At 40.8% G+C, this 15,799-nt stretch overlaps 2 protein-coding genes across 2 annotated transcripts in view; both read left to right on the plus strand.

Annotated features, from left to right (window-relative positions):
* The window catches only part of ncapd2 (non-SMC condensin I complex, subunit D2), a 23,518-nt gene extending 11,044 nt beyond the window's left edge, over positions 1 to 12,474 (plus strand). The window contains exons 19-32 of the mRNA XM_042222143.1: positions 315 to 447; positions 639 to 714; positions 825 to 1,040; positions 1,182 to 1,342; positions 3,050 to 3,161; positions 3,292 to 3,415; positions 3,659 to 3,814; positions 8,019 to 8,196; positions 8,275 to 8,369; positions 8,975 to 9,055; positions 9,628 to 9,811; positions 10,386 to 10,554; positions 10,650 to 10,766; positions 12,165 to 12,474. Coding sequence (XP_042078077.1) covers positions 315 to 447; positions 639 to 714; positions 825 to 1,040; positions 1,182 to 1,342; positions 3,050 to 3,161; positions 3,292 to 3,415; positions 3,659 to 3,814; positions 8,019 to 8,196; positions 8,275 to 8,369; positions 8,975 to 9,055; positions 9,628 to 9,811; positions 10,386 to 10,554; positions 10,650 to 10,766; positions 12,165 to 12,247 — 1,885 coding nt within the window. The 3' untranslated portion in view covers positions 12,248 to 12,474. The remainder of the gene's footprint in view (positions 1 to 314; positions 448 to 638; positions 715 to 824; positions 1,041 to 1,181; positions 1,343 to 3,049; positions 3,162 to 3,291; positions 3,416 to 3,658; positions 3,815 to 8,018; positions 8,197 to 8,274; positions 8,370 to 8,974; positions 9,056 to 9,627; positions 9,812 to 10,385; positions 10,555 to 10,649; positions 10,767 to 12,164) is intronic.
* A 1,381-nt stretch (positions 12,475 to 13,855) lies between these two features.
* wu:fj39g12 (C-type natriuretic peptide-like) lies at positions 13,856 to 15,799 on the plus strand. The gene is made up of 3 exons (XM_005925253.3): positions 13,856 to 14,098; positions 14,651 to 14,823; positions 15,049 to 15,799. The coding sequence occupies exons 2-3, from the start codon at positions 14,725 to 14,727 to the stop codon at positions 15,343 to 15,345; spliced, it is 396 nt and encodes a 131-aa protein (XP_005925315.1). The 5' UTR covers positions 13,856 to 14,098; positions 14,651 to 14,724; the 3' UTR covers positions 15,346 to 15,799.

Consider the following 15,799-nt stretch of genomic DNA (forward strand, 5'->3'; position numbering starts at 1 on the left):
ATAAAAATAAAAATATAAAGCAGTGACAGAGAGGAAGAGTAAAGAGTCTATCTGCAGTCCACCCACACTGCTGCCTCTCTTCATCCAGCATCACTAGCATTCATGACCTATTAAACCTTATGTGCTTCTCCTCACCCATCCTCCTACAAGTGTTATCTGGTCTGTAGCCTAGCGCTGGTAAGGCCAGCATGGAGCATTAAGGGTAATGTAGGGCAGAGATGTTCTTACTTCTCTTTGTATAATCGCATGATCAGTTAGAACTATAAAATCTGTACTTAGTTCTCTGTGTGTGTGTGTGTTTGTGTGTGTACCAGGGCAGAGAGAGAGGTGGTGCTCAGTAATCTGGACACTCTTTGTTCAGTGGCCCTGGGTGAAAAAGTGACTGAAGACTTCCTTCTTGCCAGAGATGCAGTTATTACCATCTGCAACATCACTGATCATGTCAGGGTAAGATTATATAAAGCAAACCTTTTAAAGGATTTCTTGATTATGGCTATGAGAGTCAGGAAATTAAACTACTACCTATCTATAGATACAACTTTGTTAATTTAATATTTACAAATTACTGAATTTATAAAATGCCCAGTTTGGGGGGTCCAGCACAATATTACCATCTTGTACTGCACTGTTTCCAATAGCAGTCAAAGGGTGCTCCATTCAGACTGCCTCAGGACCATCAGCTGTTCACCTGTCTCACACAGGCCGTTGCTGAAGGTAAATTCAGAAAAATGTGCCTCATTCTTGACAATTTTTCTGTTTTTCATTCTTTTCTTTCCCTGCTCATGGTTTCTTCCTCTGACTTCCTCTGTCTGTGTTTGCTTCAGGTGTGGTGATGGAAGACCCTTACTGGCAGAGCTTCATGGAACAGGCTGTCCGTCTCATCTACTTCCTGGCTGAATCGCCTGACCAGCTGTGCTCCAGGCTGCTCCAGCGAAGTGCCCGCCTCTTACTAGATCAAATTGCAGAAGGTGGCGAAGTCAACAAGGATGCTGGCCAAATGCAAGATGGCTCTCAAGAGTCTAATGAGCAATGTGAACAAGGTGAGTCCCATCATTGCTCTTTGAGCACTTTTGTGTTCTGAAGCAGGACTAAACCTTTGTAGATTTTGATGTCTGAAAGGACACTATGTGACACACACGGTGCTTTATACTCACACAACAACATGTCTTTCCCTCCTGCAGTGAACTGTGTGTGTCTGGCCCAGCTGTTGGCTGCGTGTGGCTGCGTGGCTTTCTGGCAGGTGTCTCACCTTGAGCGCAGCGTGAGTGCTGAGCTGCGGAGGAGGAGAGGAGAGACAGAGGAGAGAGAGGAGAAGGAAAAAGGCCCAGCCGGAAAAGCTAAGGTAATGATGATGTGCTGTATGGATGTTATAGAGTCTATAACATCCATACAGCATACATACATACAATTTTATTATACTGTCTATAATATAGACAGTATAATAAAATCCATTTGACGTTCAGCAAAATTAGATAAAACATTCAAAGATCTAACTTTATCAGACTTTTAAAAGTATTTTTGCTGCCATGTGTGGCAGTGAAGAATTTAATTTTGGCAGTTCCAAAAATAATGTGAATATCAACTATTACAGAATTGGACTTCTATAGGTTTATGCTAACTGCCATTTATTACTACTGTTGTCACTGTGCTATTTGAGCTAATTGGTGGGTTTACTGAGAAAGAAAAGATGACATATTATGTTGCCAGCCCATTCAGTGTGAGAGGGAATATTCAGTATTTTATGACATAAGCAAGATATAAGTCATGAGTACAATTACTAACAACCAATTAAGTTTAGTGGCCATCTTTTACTGTAAAGTGTAATCAGACATCTGTGCACAAATGTTTCGCTTGACAAAAGCAGACATGTTTAAATGTCAGGGGTTTTTTTTGTTTTGTTTTTTTTATGTACTTTCGTGTGACATAAAAATTACACATGAATCCATAACCCCCTGTGTGGGGAAAAAGCTTTTTGATAATCAGACCAAGCCTCAGCAGGATGGCTTGATGAGATTTATTTTACCGATGGAATCAGATGAGTGATGGTTCATAATTGTTCAGCCCATCAGGGAAGATAAATGCTTCCTCAATTAGCATTAGAAGTTTCTAATGGTTTTTTTTGTTTTGTTTTTTTTTCTGTTGTTTTTAGTTTTTGTGTCTTTTAGATAGCCATGGAGGGAAAATATGGCAGAGAGACACAAGGCACAATTGAGTCAAACCCAAAATGTTACTGTCACCTGTTTTAAACCTTGACAGGAATTCATGATAGTCTAGGCTATGCAGGGTGCTCATGGCTGTACTTCTGTCTCTGTGCTTACTAACACACATCGCAAATAAACATTCTTAGGTGCCACATTTAGGAGTCAAAAAACACTTCTGTAATAGTGTGAGATACTGGCATATCTTATTCATTACCAGATCATAACCAGATTATCAGACATGTATTTGCAACATGCTAACGTGACCTTATTTTGTCTCTAGAGGGGTGTACAACGAAACAAGAGTAATAGGTGACAGTTCTGTTCAGCTTCTAGTCAGAAATTTTAGTGACTTTTTTTTAACCTGGTTAGATCAACATGGTAATTTATGCTGAGTGTGGTCAGGATTAAAATAATTAGCTCAAGTTAAAATGATGATTTTAGCGTTCTGTGGTATAACCTGTTGTTAAATTGTTGGGATTTTTTTTTCTTTTTTTTTAGCTGCATTAATCTCGTCTTTTTCGCAACAATGTTGCATTTTACTGTTATTTTTATGTTTATAGATTTTTTTTTTTACTACCATTTTTATCATAATCATCTAATAATGTGGGTAGAGATCATTTTTGTGAGAATCATATGAGGTGTGAAACACCCCATTTTATATGATCATGCACAGAACATGAAGCAGGAAAATTTGGTTCAGCAAGTTGAAAACCACAGTCATGATGCCCATGAGTTTGTCAAGCTAGCTAAGGCAAAGAAAGTCTGGTGGACTTCCTCTGTAGTGGCTGCATTTTATATTATTCTGCATAAACCGTAATCTATTTTAATATGTAATGACTTCCTAACAGCAAACAGCCAATGAGAGCACTATGGAGGAGGAGCTTGGGTTGATTGGCGCCTCTGCTGAAGATACAGAGGCTGAACTCATCAGAAACATCTGTGAGACAGAATTACTGGCTGGTAAAGAACCCAACCTTTTTTCTTTTGTTTGTCTGCAGTCACACTAAACAACATTAACCCCTCAATTCATACTACAGTCTTTTTATAATTACCACACAAATACCCCACCTCCCTCCCCTCTGCTCTCTAGAGGAGAACCTGCTGAGTGCATTCCTTCCCCTGCTGGTGAGAGTCTGCGGCTCCCCAGGACGTTATTCCCACCCACAGCTCACCACTGCTGCCTGTCTGGCACTCTCTCAGTACATGATGATTAGGTAAACACATTTCACTTTTCACTACATTTATGTAGTGGTAATGCTGTTTGGTGATTAATTACGGTAGGTTTTTATGCTGATGGTTGGAGAAATGCTGTAATTCTATGTGTTCAGGGGAATTTTTTATTTTTAAAGATTTATTGCTTCTTAGTGGCCCAAGCAGTTAGCAATTTTATTGCTAACTTAAACATTGAGACTTTAAATGCATTTCTTTCTTCTTTTTTTCCTGTATTTCTTACAAAGCCCATCAGTGTGTGAAGAAAACATCCGTCTCATGTTTACTGTTCTGGAGCGCTCTACTCTCCCTGTGGTTAGGGCTAATGCCATAATAGCCCTGGGGGACCTCACTGTCCGTTTCCCAAATATTTTGGAGCCCTGGACACAGAATCTCTATGCCAGGTATGTAATTACATGTTCAGCTTGATCATCCCAGTAATGTGAAACAAATTTGTCACAGTAGCAGCTCATTCTTATCGCTCCCCCCCATACTAATAAACTCTCTTCCAGTTAGGACTACATTATCATAATATCCGTAGATTTGTTTCCCACCCAAGATTATAAGTGACAGCCTACGCTTGATGGCTCAGCTGAGTGGGAGTACTGTAAATGACGTTTCATCATTTCATGGCATACAACACCCCCCTCCACCCCTTATTTCCTTTGCTTGTAGTCTCGAGCCATCTTCATCCAGATCCCACCAACACGACATCTCGGTGTGCGGCGACTCTCAGCCACTGAAGTGTTGCCACTGTCACAATGCTCCACTGAGCCACATGATGGGAAAAGTTTACTCTTTCCATCACGACTTTTTAATGGTCGGGGGGGGAACAAACTTTCAGATGATCTATGTTAGCAAACTCTCATGTGTGCCTTGTATTCTGACCCTTACGGTTGCCATAGGAACCAAAAATTGCCTCGTGGCTTATATAAAACCCACCCCCACTCGTGAACTGGGATGGAACCTCGGACCACCTCTGACAACGGCCCCTTTAGACAAGGAACAGCTTAATTACTAGTATGTCATGGTTTGTGGCTGGAGCCAGTGAGTAGTGTGTTGTAATTATACAGAGTGGCTGTGTGAGCAGAAGGGAATAATTTTGAGAAAAGTCAAATGTTCTTCAACTTGTAGGTATGCTTTCAAATCATTGGCAGTCTATTTCTCCTGCACAAAGTTGCACTGTTGTTTTTTTCTGTAGCCAACTTAGAAGCTGAAGTTCCTCTGTTTGATGAAGTGGGGTTTTAATTGTAATGCCTGATAATGCTCACATTTAGGTGGTTTGGACATGTAAAACAGTCTGTTCTTTTTATAATGCGTCATTGCCCTCCTAGTGTTTTGTACCTGATAAGCATTTCATAGTATTCCCTAATTGTCTGCCTCACACCAACACCTCCACTGTTCTCGAGGCTGCTGCCCTGCTGGCGCCTCCTGATAAGCGCATTAAGAATTAATTACCCTGTTCATTGCTGTTGTAAGCCTCTGCATTGGCATGTGGAAGTACCATGCACATATTTCTGATCGTCTGCCAGGAGTGCTGCTCTCTGCCATAAATGAGAAATGGTTAATGAGTTTCTTTTGCGCTGTGGTTTTGGGTGAGAGTAAATCTAAATTGGTTTCAGAGTGGTATCAGATTGCCATGCCACAGCCTGTCCAGTCCCATTATATTAAACTTTACTGAAACCAATGTTGTTTGGTTTCAGTAAAGTTATGGCTAATTATAAGTTGGTATGACAGGAGAGATGACAAATTCAAAGGTGGCCATACATTTTCGCCTCTGTCTATGTTTCTGCAAAACAAGCAATGTGGCTACACACAGTGACTCAGTGACTTGCCATTACTTTTTCATTCACATTGTCAGAAGATGAATCCAGCCCTTTTCTCCTCTAGCACCTCCAACAGATTCTTCAGTTAACCAGTACAGTATCTCAATGCCAACTTTTTGAAATTTGTCATTTTGTACACACATTCATTCTCCCCAGATGTTAGACAGTTTATGCTGAAGAAATTGTCCATCATCATGCTGAAAATGATATTTTGTCCTATTGACATTAGCGGTGGTGGTAAAATTAATTCAGGTGTAGTGTTTTTCAACTCTGAACGATTCATGTGTCTATTCCTATACTTCGGAAGTCAAGACCTAAAATCCTGGAATAAATGTAGTAAATTTAAACATGCCAGATTTTTTTTTAGGCACTCTATCATCTACTAGAGTGTCTAAAACCTGGTCAGCAAGTAAAATGGTTACAGCACAATAATCTGACATAGTTAGTATCAACGGGAGCACTTGCTATAGTCTTACCCTTTGACCAGTGTTTTAAGTTGTATAGTTTTCTATCGTCCATGCTTTAGTCCTTAGTTTCTTTTGTTTTACATGCAATAGTCAAAATTTGAAGCAGTAGGTACAGTGAGGCAAAAAAGTATTTAGTCAGCCACCGATTGTACAAGTTCCCCCACTTAAAATGATGACAGAGGTCAGTAATTTGCACCAGAGGTACACTTCAACTGTGAGAGACAGAATGTGGAAGAAAAAAAACATGAATCCACATGGTAGGATTTGTAAAGAATTTATTCGTAAATCAGGGTGGAAAATAAGTATTTGGTCACCTCAAACAAGGAAAATCTCTGGCTCCCACAGACCTGTAACGTCTTCTGTAAGAAGCTTTTCTGTCCCCCACTCGTTACCTGTATGAATGGCACCTGTTTGAACTCATCATCTGTATAAAAGACACCTGTCCACAGCCTCAAACAGTCAGACTCCAAACTCCGCCATGGCCAAGACCAAAGAGCTTTCGAAGGACACCAGGAAAAGTATTGTAGACCTGCACCAGACTGGGAAGAGTGAATCTACAATAGGCAAGCAGCTTGGTGTGAAAAAATCAACTGTGGGAGCAATCATCAGAAAATGGAAGACATACAAGACCACTGATAATCTCCCTCGATCTGGGGCTCCACGCAAGATCTCATCCCGTGGGGTCAAAATGATCATGAGAACGGTGAGCAAAGATCCCAGAACCACACGGGGGGACCTGGTGAATGACCTGCAGAGAGCTGGGACCAAAGTAACAAAGGTCACCATCAGTAACACACTACAACGGCAGGGAATCAAATCCCGCAGTGCCAGACGTGTTCCGCTGCTGAAGCCAGTGCATGTCCAGGCCCGTCTGAAGTTTGCCAGAGAGCACATGGATGATACAGCAGAGGATTGGGAGAATGTCATGTGGTCAGATGAAACCAAAGTAGAACTTTTTGGTATAAACTCAACTCGTCGTGTTTGGAGGAAGAAGAATACTGAGTTGCATCCCAAGAACACCATACCTACTGTGAAGCATGGGGGTGGAAACATCATGCTATGGGGCTGTTTTTCTGCCAAGGGGACAGGACGACTGATCCGTGTTAAGGACAGAATGAATGGGGCCATGTATCGTGAGATTTTGAGCCAAAACCTCCTTCCATCAGTGAGAACTTTGAAGATGAAACGAGGCTGGGTCTTCCAACATGACAATGATCCAAAACACACCGCCCGGGCAACAAAGGAGTGGCTCCGTAAGAAGCATTTGAAAGTCCTGGAGTGGCCTAGCCAGTCTCCAGACCTCAACCCCATAGAAAATCTGTGGCGGGAGTTGAAAGTCCGTGTTGCTCGGCGACAGCCCCAAAACATCACTGCTCTCGAGAAGATCTGCATGGAGGAATGGGCCAAAATACCAGCTACTGTGTGTGCAAACCTGGTAAAGACCTATAGTAAACGTTTGACCTCTGTTATTGCCAACAAAGGTTATGTTACAAAGTATTGAGTTGTATTTTTGTTATTGACCAAATACTTATTTTCCACCCTGATTTACGAATAAATTCTTTACAAATCCTACCATGTGGATTCATGGATTTTTTTTTCACATTCTGTCTCTCACAGTTGAAGTGTACCTCTGGTGCAAATTACTGACCTCTGTCATCATTTTAGGTGGGGGAACTTGCACAATCGGTGGCTGACTAAATACTTTTTTGCCCCACTGTAACTGTGCTTCTAATCCTGCCACAAGGTACGAGACCCAGAAACACCACTCTGGGGTCCTTAGGGATGTCACAACCTGTTGTGTCCTCTAAAATTAAAAGAACATTATCCCAGAACAGTTTGACTGATTTTTCTGTTTCTTAACCTATTGCCAGTGTTGAAACCTGAGAGTTCCCTCAGCGCTAACTGTATTGTGTTAACTGCTAGCGATCAAAGGTGGCATATTTAATTATGATGGAAAAGTATCTTGGTTTTCTTACCTGCTAAATATCAGAATGATTTTTGTTTGTGTGTACGCCAGCATGTTGTTTGTGTTTAAGAGGACAACTATGGCAAAATGCAGCTTTGAAAATAAGCTATCATGGTTTGTAGAGTGCAACTTTTTTCAAAAGGGGATTACCAAAGAGTGGGCTGTAGGAAATAATTTACAGTAAATATCCACATCAGAAAATGAAATTTAAAAGATATCACTGAATTGGGCTTTGAAAATACACATTTCTCCCATTAATGGAAAATCGACCATCATTAGAAGATCAGATGATGCGTAACAAAGGAAATACTATGTATTATTATCATTATTTTTTTCCTTTATCTTTCAGGCTGAGTGACGAGGTTCCTTCAGTAAGGCAGACAGCTGTGACTGTTCTCACTCAGCTGGTGCTTAAGGATGTCCTCAAGGTCAAAGGTCAAGTCAGCGAAGTGGCTGTATTGCTAATTGACCCTGACTCGCACATTAACAGCCTGGCCCTGAACTTTTTCAATGAGCTTGCTACAAAGGTAGACCACATCCAGAAGGCTTCATGGAATCTGAGTGACGGGAGTGTTTTTAACCATTTTCTTTGTGTTACCCATCAGGACAATGCGATATACAACCTGCTCCCAGACATCATCAGCCGCCTGTCTGACCCAGAGAGAGGCATGAGCTCAGAGGACTTCAACACTATTATGAAGTGAGATGCACAGCTGTGTACCATGTCGTGTTTTCGTTTTCTTACTGCATCAACTGTGAAGCAGACCACAGACTTGGGGCAAATGATGCAAATGACGCCTTGTTTAACCCCCAAGCAATCAAGCTATTTTGGCTACTGAAATGACTACTGTCATTAAGACCCCATTATCTTACACACAAGAATACTTACTACACTGTTCCTTAGTCTGGTTCCATCTATGACAAATATTCTGCAAATGTTCTAATGTAATTAATTAGGTTTTTTTTTTAAAAATATTTTTAATGACTGGATAAGAAACAAAAACACAAGTTGTGCAAACAATATTAATTTATTTAGCTAGTTTTTAAGCAAAATATTTAGTTTTCTGATATATCTGAAAAGTCAGAACAAGATGTAATACCTATATACCTTTTGGAAGAAGAGGTAGTTTAGCAAATTCAAACATTTTTACAATATTAAAAATAAAACTTCAGTGGCACCTACAGTATAAATATACAGGATACACCACTCTCACTTGACTTTAAGAATTTTTTTTAGGAGAAATTCAACAACTGAATGTTCTTTCTTTTTTTAATAAATGTTATATTGTGTGTGTTTGTTTGCAGACAGCTGTTCTCCTACATCACTAAAGAAAGGCAGACCGAGTCTCTAGTAGAGAAACTGTGTCAGCGCTTTAGAACTGCAAAGTGAGTTCTCTTCCTCCATTTATTTCCCATCCTCACCTCTAACCTGGATCCTTTGTTTTGTTTTGTTTTTTCTTTACCATTTCCTTTATACTTTCTCGTTTGTCCTGCTTTATTTAATCGTGTGTGAAGCGGGGGTGGATGTGTGGGTAATTAGTGGGCGTTTTCACTGAGAGCATTTGACAATTAATGCAAATTCACAGTTCACTTCACCTGTCACCTACACCGACATCTTCTTATTCACAGATTTTGTCATGGAAACTGTCTTCCTGTACAGTTGGGGACTGTAGACAGAACAATTGGCCTGGCCATGCTTGAGCTTCTGACTCATACTCTGTCCATTATCAAAGCTCAAATGAAGGGCATTTTATATTATACGTTGGCAAAATGAATTTGGATATAAGAAGGTTCTGGGAAAATGAGATTTGGTCTAAATGTCAGGGCAATGCAATGTTCATGAGGAATGAGCTTTTTTTTTTTTTTTTTATTGAGTTTTAGAATTTCTGTGCACTTTGTTTTCTTAAGTCAGGTTTCCCCCACAATTTCTCATCTTCAGATTTTCTTTCTCTCCTCAGGACAGAGCGTCAGTGGTGTGACTTGGCCGTGTCTCTGTCTCTGCTCTCCATGTGTGAGCGCGGTTTCAAGAGGCTGCAGGAATGCTGGGAGTGTTACAGTGACAAGCTGACTGAACCGGGCGTCTACCAGCCTCTGCTCTCCATCACCGCCAAGCTCCGTCGTGGGGCTAAACCACAGTTTAAGGTATATTATTCCCTGTTTAAGTCAGTTCTGCAGTGACCACGTGGTCATGTGTAGCTCAGGTGGTAGAGCAGGCCAGCTACTAACTGGAGGGTTGGTGGTTCGATCCCAGTCTGCATGCCAAATATCCTTGGGCAAGATACTAACCCCATGTTGCTCTCCGATGCATCCATTGGATGTGAATGTTAGATAGGCACTAACAGCTTAGAAAAAGTGCTTCTGTGAATAGGTGTGATTGGGTGAATGAATTCGTTGTATAAAGCGCTTTGAGTGCTCAGAGTAGAAAAGCGCTATATAAGAACCAGTCCATTTACCATTTTACCAGTCCACTGCACCTGTCGATGCACCCTTTGGACCAACTTCACAGAGCTATGACGGGAATGCTTATTAGCCATCTGTGTGATCCACACAGACGTGAGACTTAAAGTTGAACGGTGGATACTTTGTCTATTATCAAAAGCTTCTATTGTCTGTAAATGTCTGGAGAAGACTCTGGTGTGCTGAACGTTTAAGTGGTCAGTGAAAGATAAAATGCCAGTTCATTCCATCCCATGCTAATGTTAACTTTGTTTTCCAGGCTCAGGTAGATGAGTTTGAACAGCGTCTGACTGCAGTTCACACACGGGGGCTGGAGAATGTGGAAAGCCCAGAGATGGATGAGGAAAACCAGAAAGCAGGAGTGTCTGCTGAGAAGACAGTCACGCGAACACCTGCGCCCACCAGAGGCCGGCTGAAGTCAAAGCAAGGTCAGGAGTCAGCCTGCTTTGAAGAACCTTGTTGCAGAAATAGTCTGTTTCTCATTTTAGTTACACGATAAATTTTATGTTTATTTTTATTGCAGGTCAAGGAAAGCCTCCAGTTTCAAGATGTGATGACAGTTTTGTCACGCCTCACAAATCTCGCAAGTCTAAGAAGCCTGCAATCACCTTCAGCAGTGATGAGGAGGAGGATGAAGAGGGTGAGTGAAGCCACTTCATTAAGTCACTATTACACTTAATTTGCAAACAGTTTTAATGGGTTTTGTAAGAAATTACTTTTGCAGCGGGTCAGTTGTTTGGAATCAAAAATTATTATACTTAAAGGGGACGTGTTGAGCTTTTCCCCTCTTAATTTTTTTTTTTTTTTTCTCAATCTTGTGTGTTGGATACTCACCTTATGTTTGCAAGGAGCAGCAAATAACAAAGTTAACTTACGCATCCTATTAAATAAGCTAAAACGCCTTATTTAAAAGGATTATGTGAGGGGCTCGGTAGAAGACCAATAAGGATAGTTTTGACCTGCGTCATGCAAAGCTACTCTCCCTCTCCAAGAATCAGAATCTGGAGCACACTCAGCCCCCTTTTAATATACATCTGCTGATTTATTTTGTCATCTAAATACATATTTTTAAGGCAATTCATTTTTTTTCCTTATTAAATCCATTGAATTGTAACATGTCAGATAATAGCAAATAACAGTTGTCTGTTATTTAAGCAGAAACTTTGTCATCCAGTTCGCTGGACTTTAGTAAAGTGTTTAGTATGCTCTGTTTGTCACTGCAGTGTATTCAATTTGTCTCATTAGCTTGTAAAACATGATTTATAGTACTGCATTGAATCTATGCGTCGTGGGCGATGCCATCATTATTATATTTGTCCTCTGGTGTGTCTGCTCTGCTCCGAGCTGCTTCATGTTGAATTAGAAGCTAATAAACAAAGATTTAATAGCTGATTGATAAAGTTATGTACAGAGAAAAAAAGCACCAGTCAGACCTATGGCAGGTGTTGTGGTTAGGTGAGGTGTGTGTTGCTACAATGTGCAGTGGGATAAGCTGCACTGTAGAGTTGACATAGTGCTATAAATCAAGTGTTACAAATCAATAACATTCTTTGGATCAATACACCAGAGTTCAGAGTGCTTAGACCACTAGACTGAGATTGTGGAGCAGCAGCTGAGACGATTTAAGACTGTTGGACCTCCTTCGGTCTAAAAAGTGAGATGTGCATTGTTGCAGCACTAATCCGAGATCTGTGGATATCTTTGAAGGATTAAATTTTTTAAAAAACTACACGACATGAAAAACTAACCACCATTTCCAGAGAACTGTTATCATCTCCAGTTATCTTATGATTTCCGTGACTAATTAGACAAAGTGTTTCAGGTAAGATTATTTTTTTAAGCCTTTGATTAGACTTGAGTTACTGAAACACTTCTGAGTTACAAAAATATATTTTAAAATAATTAGACTTGAATCTATTCCTGAATATTTCTTGTGCGGGTTTTTCAGCTGTTCTTATAGTGCATGGCTGTTCCCAGACATCGTCATTACTCGTCCCACTTCATTATGTTTCAATTTCTTTTTTTCCACCTCCATCAGATGCTGTGATGGCAGAGAGCGAGACCCCTAAAGTGACAACGCCCATCGCACGCACGTCCCGACGAGCTCGCCTCAGAAACTGACTCTGATTGTTCTCGTTTTGTTTTTTAAATCTTATTTCTGTGTATCTTTGGAAATACTTTTATCTGTAATGAAATATTATACTTGTTGGTTTTTATTTTATTTTTATTCTTTTAATATTGGTACTTGGCACCAATCTAAACTAGGCATGATGATGTGTAAAGACACAAAATCAAGTAGGCTTTTAATAAACCTGGTTCTGTTTTTCATTAAAAAAGAGAGAAAGAAACCTCCCTGTCTCAGTTTTATTCCTCTGCTCAAATGTGTGAAGGCTTGCGAGTCCGCTGGGTTATGTTGAGTAAATTTATGGCATCATTACAAACAGCTTTGAATGTCTGCTTGTATCATGTTTGGACAGCGGTGTTTAATGGGCTGCCACAGCTTGCCCAGACAGTATTACTACCCCACATGGTTCCCTACTTCACCTTCCTCGGCTCTCTTTTCCTTTCATATGTTGTTTTCAATAATTTCAGGTTTCAGTCTTTCTCTGATGACCACATTCCTCGCCAGTAAGCGTGTTTTGTTTTTTAGTTACAATTGCATTTTATTTTTTTCTCTTGTTCTGTCTGACACATTTGCTGTTGCCTAGTTGGCCGCCTCTGTTCTCCTGTAATCAATCTCTTTTGTAGGTCTCCCTCTGCTCTCTGCCTGGTGCTTTTCTCCATCCCTTTCTCTTCCTCCTACTCTCCCCTGCCTACTTTTCTTCCAGCGCTCCTCTCTCCACTGACATCACACACAGTAGTTTAACCCCCCTCCCCTCCTCCTCCCCCCTGCCTCATCACTAATCTCTCCTTTTCGCCTACTCCCTCTCCCACACATTGTCCTCTCCGAAAACATGAGAGGGGTGCGTTTTTCTGTATGTGCGATTTGATACGTTATGTAAAGACACTTACCAGCCGCAGGATGATAACAATGTGATTGCAAAAGCGGCTCAGTTTTTATCAGAGGACAAATTATGGTTTAAATGTATTCAGTGGGTGCTAAGTGTGCAAATAGAAGTAAATGTTTAGTTTTTAAACTTTAGTTGGTGCTGTGCACAGATGAATTTGTCTTGTTTGTGAAAGATTAAGACTGAAACAACTGATTTCTGATCTGATCTCTGAGGGGGTTTATTTACTTGAAATAATCACAGGCTGCTGACCTTTAAGGTCAATGCATTGGATCGCGCAGCTCCTGATGGTGTTGTAATTTGTCGGCAGGGGGTCCGACAGCAGATGGCACTGACAGACTGTAACTAACCCAACAGAGAGGGGAGGTCAGTGCATGCTGGGAAAGACCACGGAGACAAAGGAGAGAGAGGGTGGCTAATATGCACAAAGAGTGTTGTCACCACATGGGAAAGGTATAATTCAGATTAAGTCGTGACTGAAATATGCAAAGCTTTATAGCCACTGGTCACTTTTGACAAGGCATCAGCTGAATGCAGCCCTCTGACCTCAGCTTAGGCTGAGGCCAGTTGGTTAACATGGTCCAAACTACACAGTCACCTTGGCAATGACAATGACTCTACAAGGCTATGACATCACTCCAAAGAAAAAATGAGGAGGAAGATGGTGTGGGGGTGGTGGTGCTTGGGGGCGGAGGGTGTCTCTGGCTCTACAAAACCTCTGCAGCATCCCAGCTGATGCCCCAGCATTCAGCCACTGCCAAAGGGACAGACGCAAGAGGAAGAAAATCATCCCTCCAATTCCATCAGTGAGCGAAGGCGAAGAATAGGAGGAGCCAGTTGAGTGAGATAGTGATGCTCCCAGCAGGTGCCAACAAGTGAGAGGTAGCTGAGCGACCGAAGGAGATGGAGAAGAGCCTGTAATAACAGAAGACACCAAGAGCTTTGAGAAAGAACCAAACAACAGGTGAGCGCTCTTAAATTTCCTCTTTCATAGTTGTGTTAGAATTAGCATATCCTAAAGAATGTAAAATAAAATCTTGCATTACATAAAAGAAAAATCGCTACACAGTAACTCCAGACAGTGTTTTTTGATATCTGTAAAAATATAGAGAGAATTAACATTTTAGAAGCTCTTTATTCATAATTCTAATGTTTCAATTTATTTATTTTTATTAATTTATTTTTAAAATTTAAGATGTTGCAAAAATGAAATGTTTTTCTTTCAAATAACAATTACAAATGTCAATTTTATTTTCTAAGATTCATGAATTTGAGTTCTTTTGACCTCAATTTACTACCAGTTGCCTTCAGTTAGATGCCCCGTGCATACATTATATTTGCTGTGCATATTTTACTTGCGTCACTTGTTACTGCGCAGCAATGTTTATCTGTGAACACACAATAAAAGATGTGTTTTAGACACTAAATTGTCAAATAAACAGTCTGTGGAGTATTAGTGGAGATTCAGTATTTATATCAAAATATTTACATTGAATAATGAAAATTTTTTTTCCAGGATTTCATCAGTGTTTGAATCTTCTGAGCCGGTGTGATTCCAGTTATTCCTGCTCCTCATCCTCATCTGCTGCCATGCTGTGCCCTGTGCTGCTTTGTGCCGCTCTGCTCCTCCTGACTCCCCTGGAGATCACAGAGGCTCGTGCTTTGCATCCTTCTCCTGATGCTGTGCAGGTACAGGAGGAGATTGGAGTGGATGTGAAGGGCTGGATTAAAAAAAAAAAATAGATTGAGGAGAATTCAGAGTGAATCAAGGAGAGTCCACAAAGGATGGGAGGCAGAACAGGAAAGAATAAGCAGAGAGAGAGTAATGAAATGTATCACTGATTGAATTATTGTCCCTTGTATACTCCCCGACAATTAAATTTCATCTTCTCCTTCTTTTTTTCCACTGTGCAGTTTGTGGAGCAATTTCTGGAACGCTACAATGACCTTCTGACCCTTGACGACCTGGAGAACATGCTCAACAGCCAAGCAGAGGAGCAGTCCACCCTCTCCTCTGGGTCCAAAGCTGCTGAATACCCCAAATGGGCTGATGCACAAACTCAGCCCGAGACCCCCTGGCTCCGTCTGCTGAAGGGCACCCTGGCCAACCAAAAGCGAGCAGAACCGGACCGGTCACGGAGGGGGTGGAATCGGGGATGCTTTGGCCTGAAATTGGATCGGATCGGGTCTATGAGTGGACTGGGCTGTTAGTGGAGACAGAGGAGGAAACTAAAGACTGCTTACATCCTTCTTAGATTATTAGGAAACACACATGCATAGGCATTCACCTGCAGAGAAGGATGTTTACATGCGTGTAGTATGGTGTAAACTTACAGTGCTGCTAATGTGGTTTCATCCAGTGTAGATCAGATGCTTCACAGTTTATTCCATATCTAAATGTTAACCTGAATATTAGAACATGTGTGCTGTGTTTACATCAAATGATCACCATCAATTTCTGGGCTTATTTTTCAAGTAATTTAGCATTTTCCGTACTTCTAGCTTTGTCTGCAACTCTGTAAACGTTTAGACCTTTTGTGGACAGGTGATTTTGTTTAAAAGCAGCCGTAATAGATGTGGATAGTCAAAAAATGATGGCATCAGAAATTTCTGCAATTTATTTTTGTTTACTTATGATTTGCATGAATAAATGGATTTGACATTT

Source organism: Haplochromis burtoni, unplaced genomic scaffold (assembly GCF_018398535.1).
Source record: "Haplochromis burtoni strain Fernald_Lab_line unplaced genomic scaffold, NCSU_Asbu1 Contig_80, whole genome shotgun sequence".
In the NCBI taxonomy this organism is placed as follows: domain Eukaryota; kingdom Metazoa; phylum Chordata; class Actinopteri; order Cichliformes; family Cichlidae; genus Haplochromis; species Haplochromis burtoni.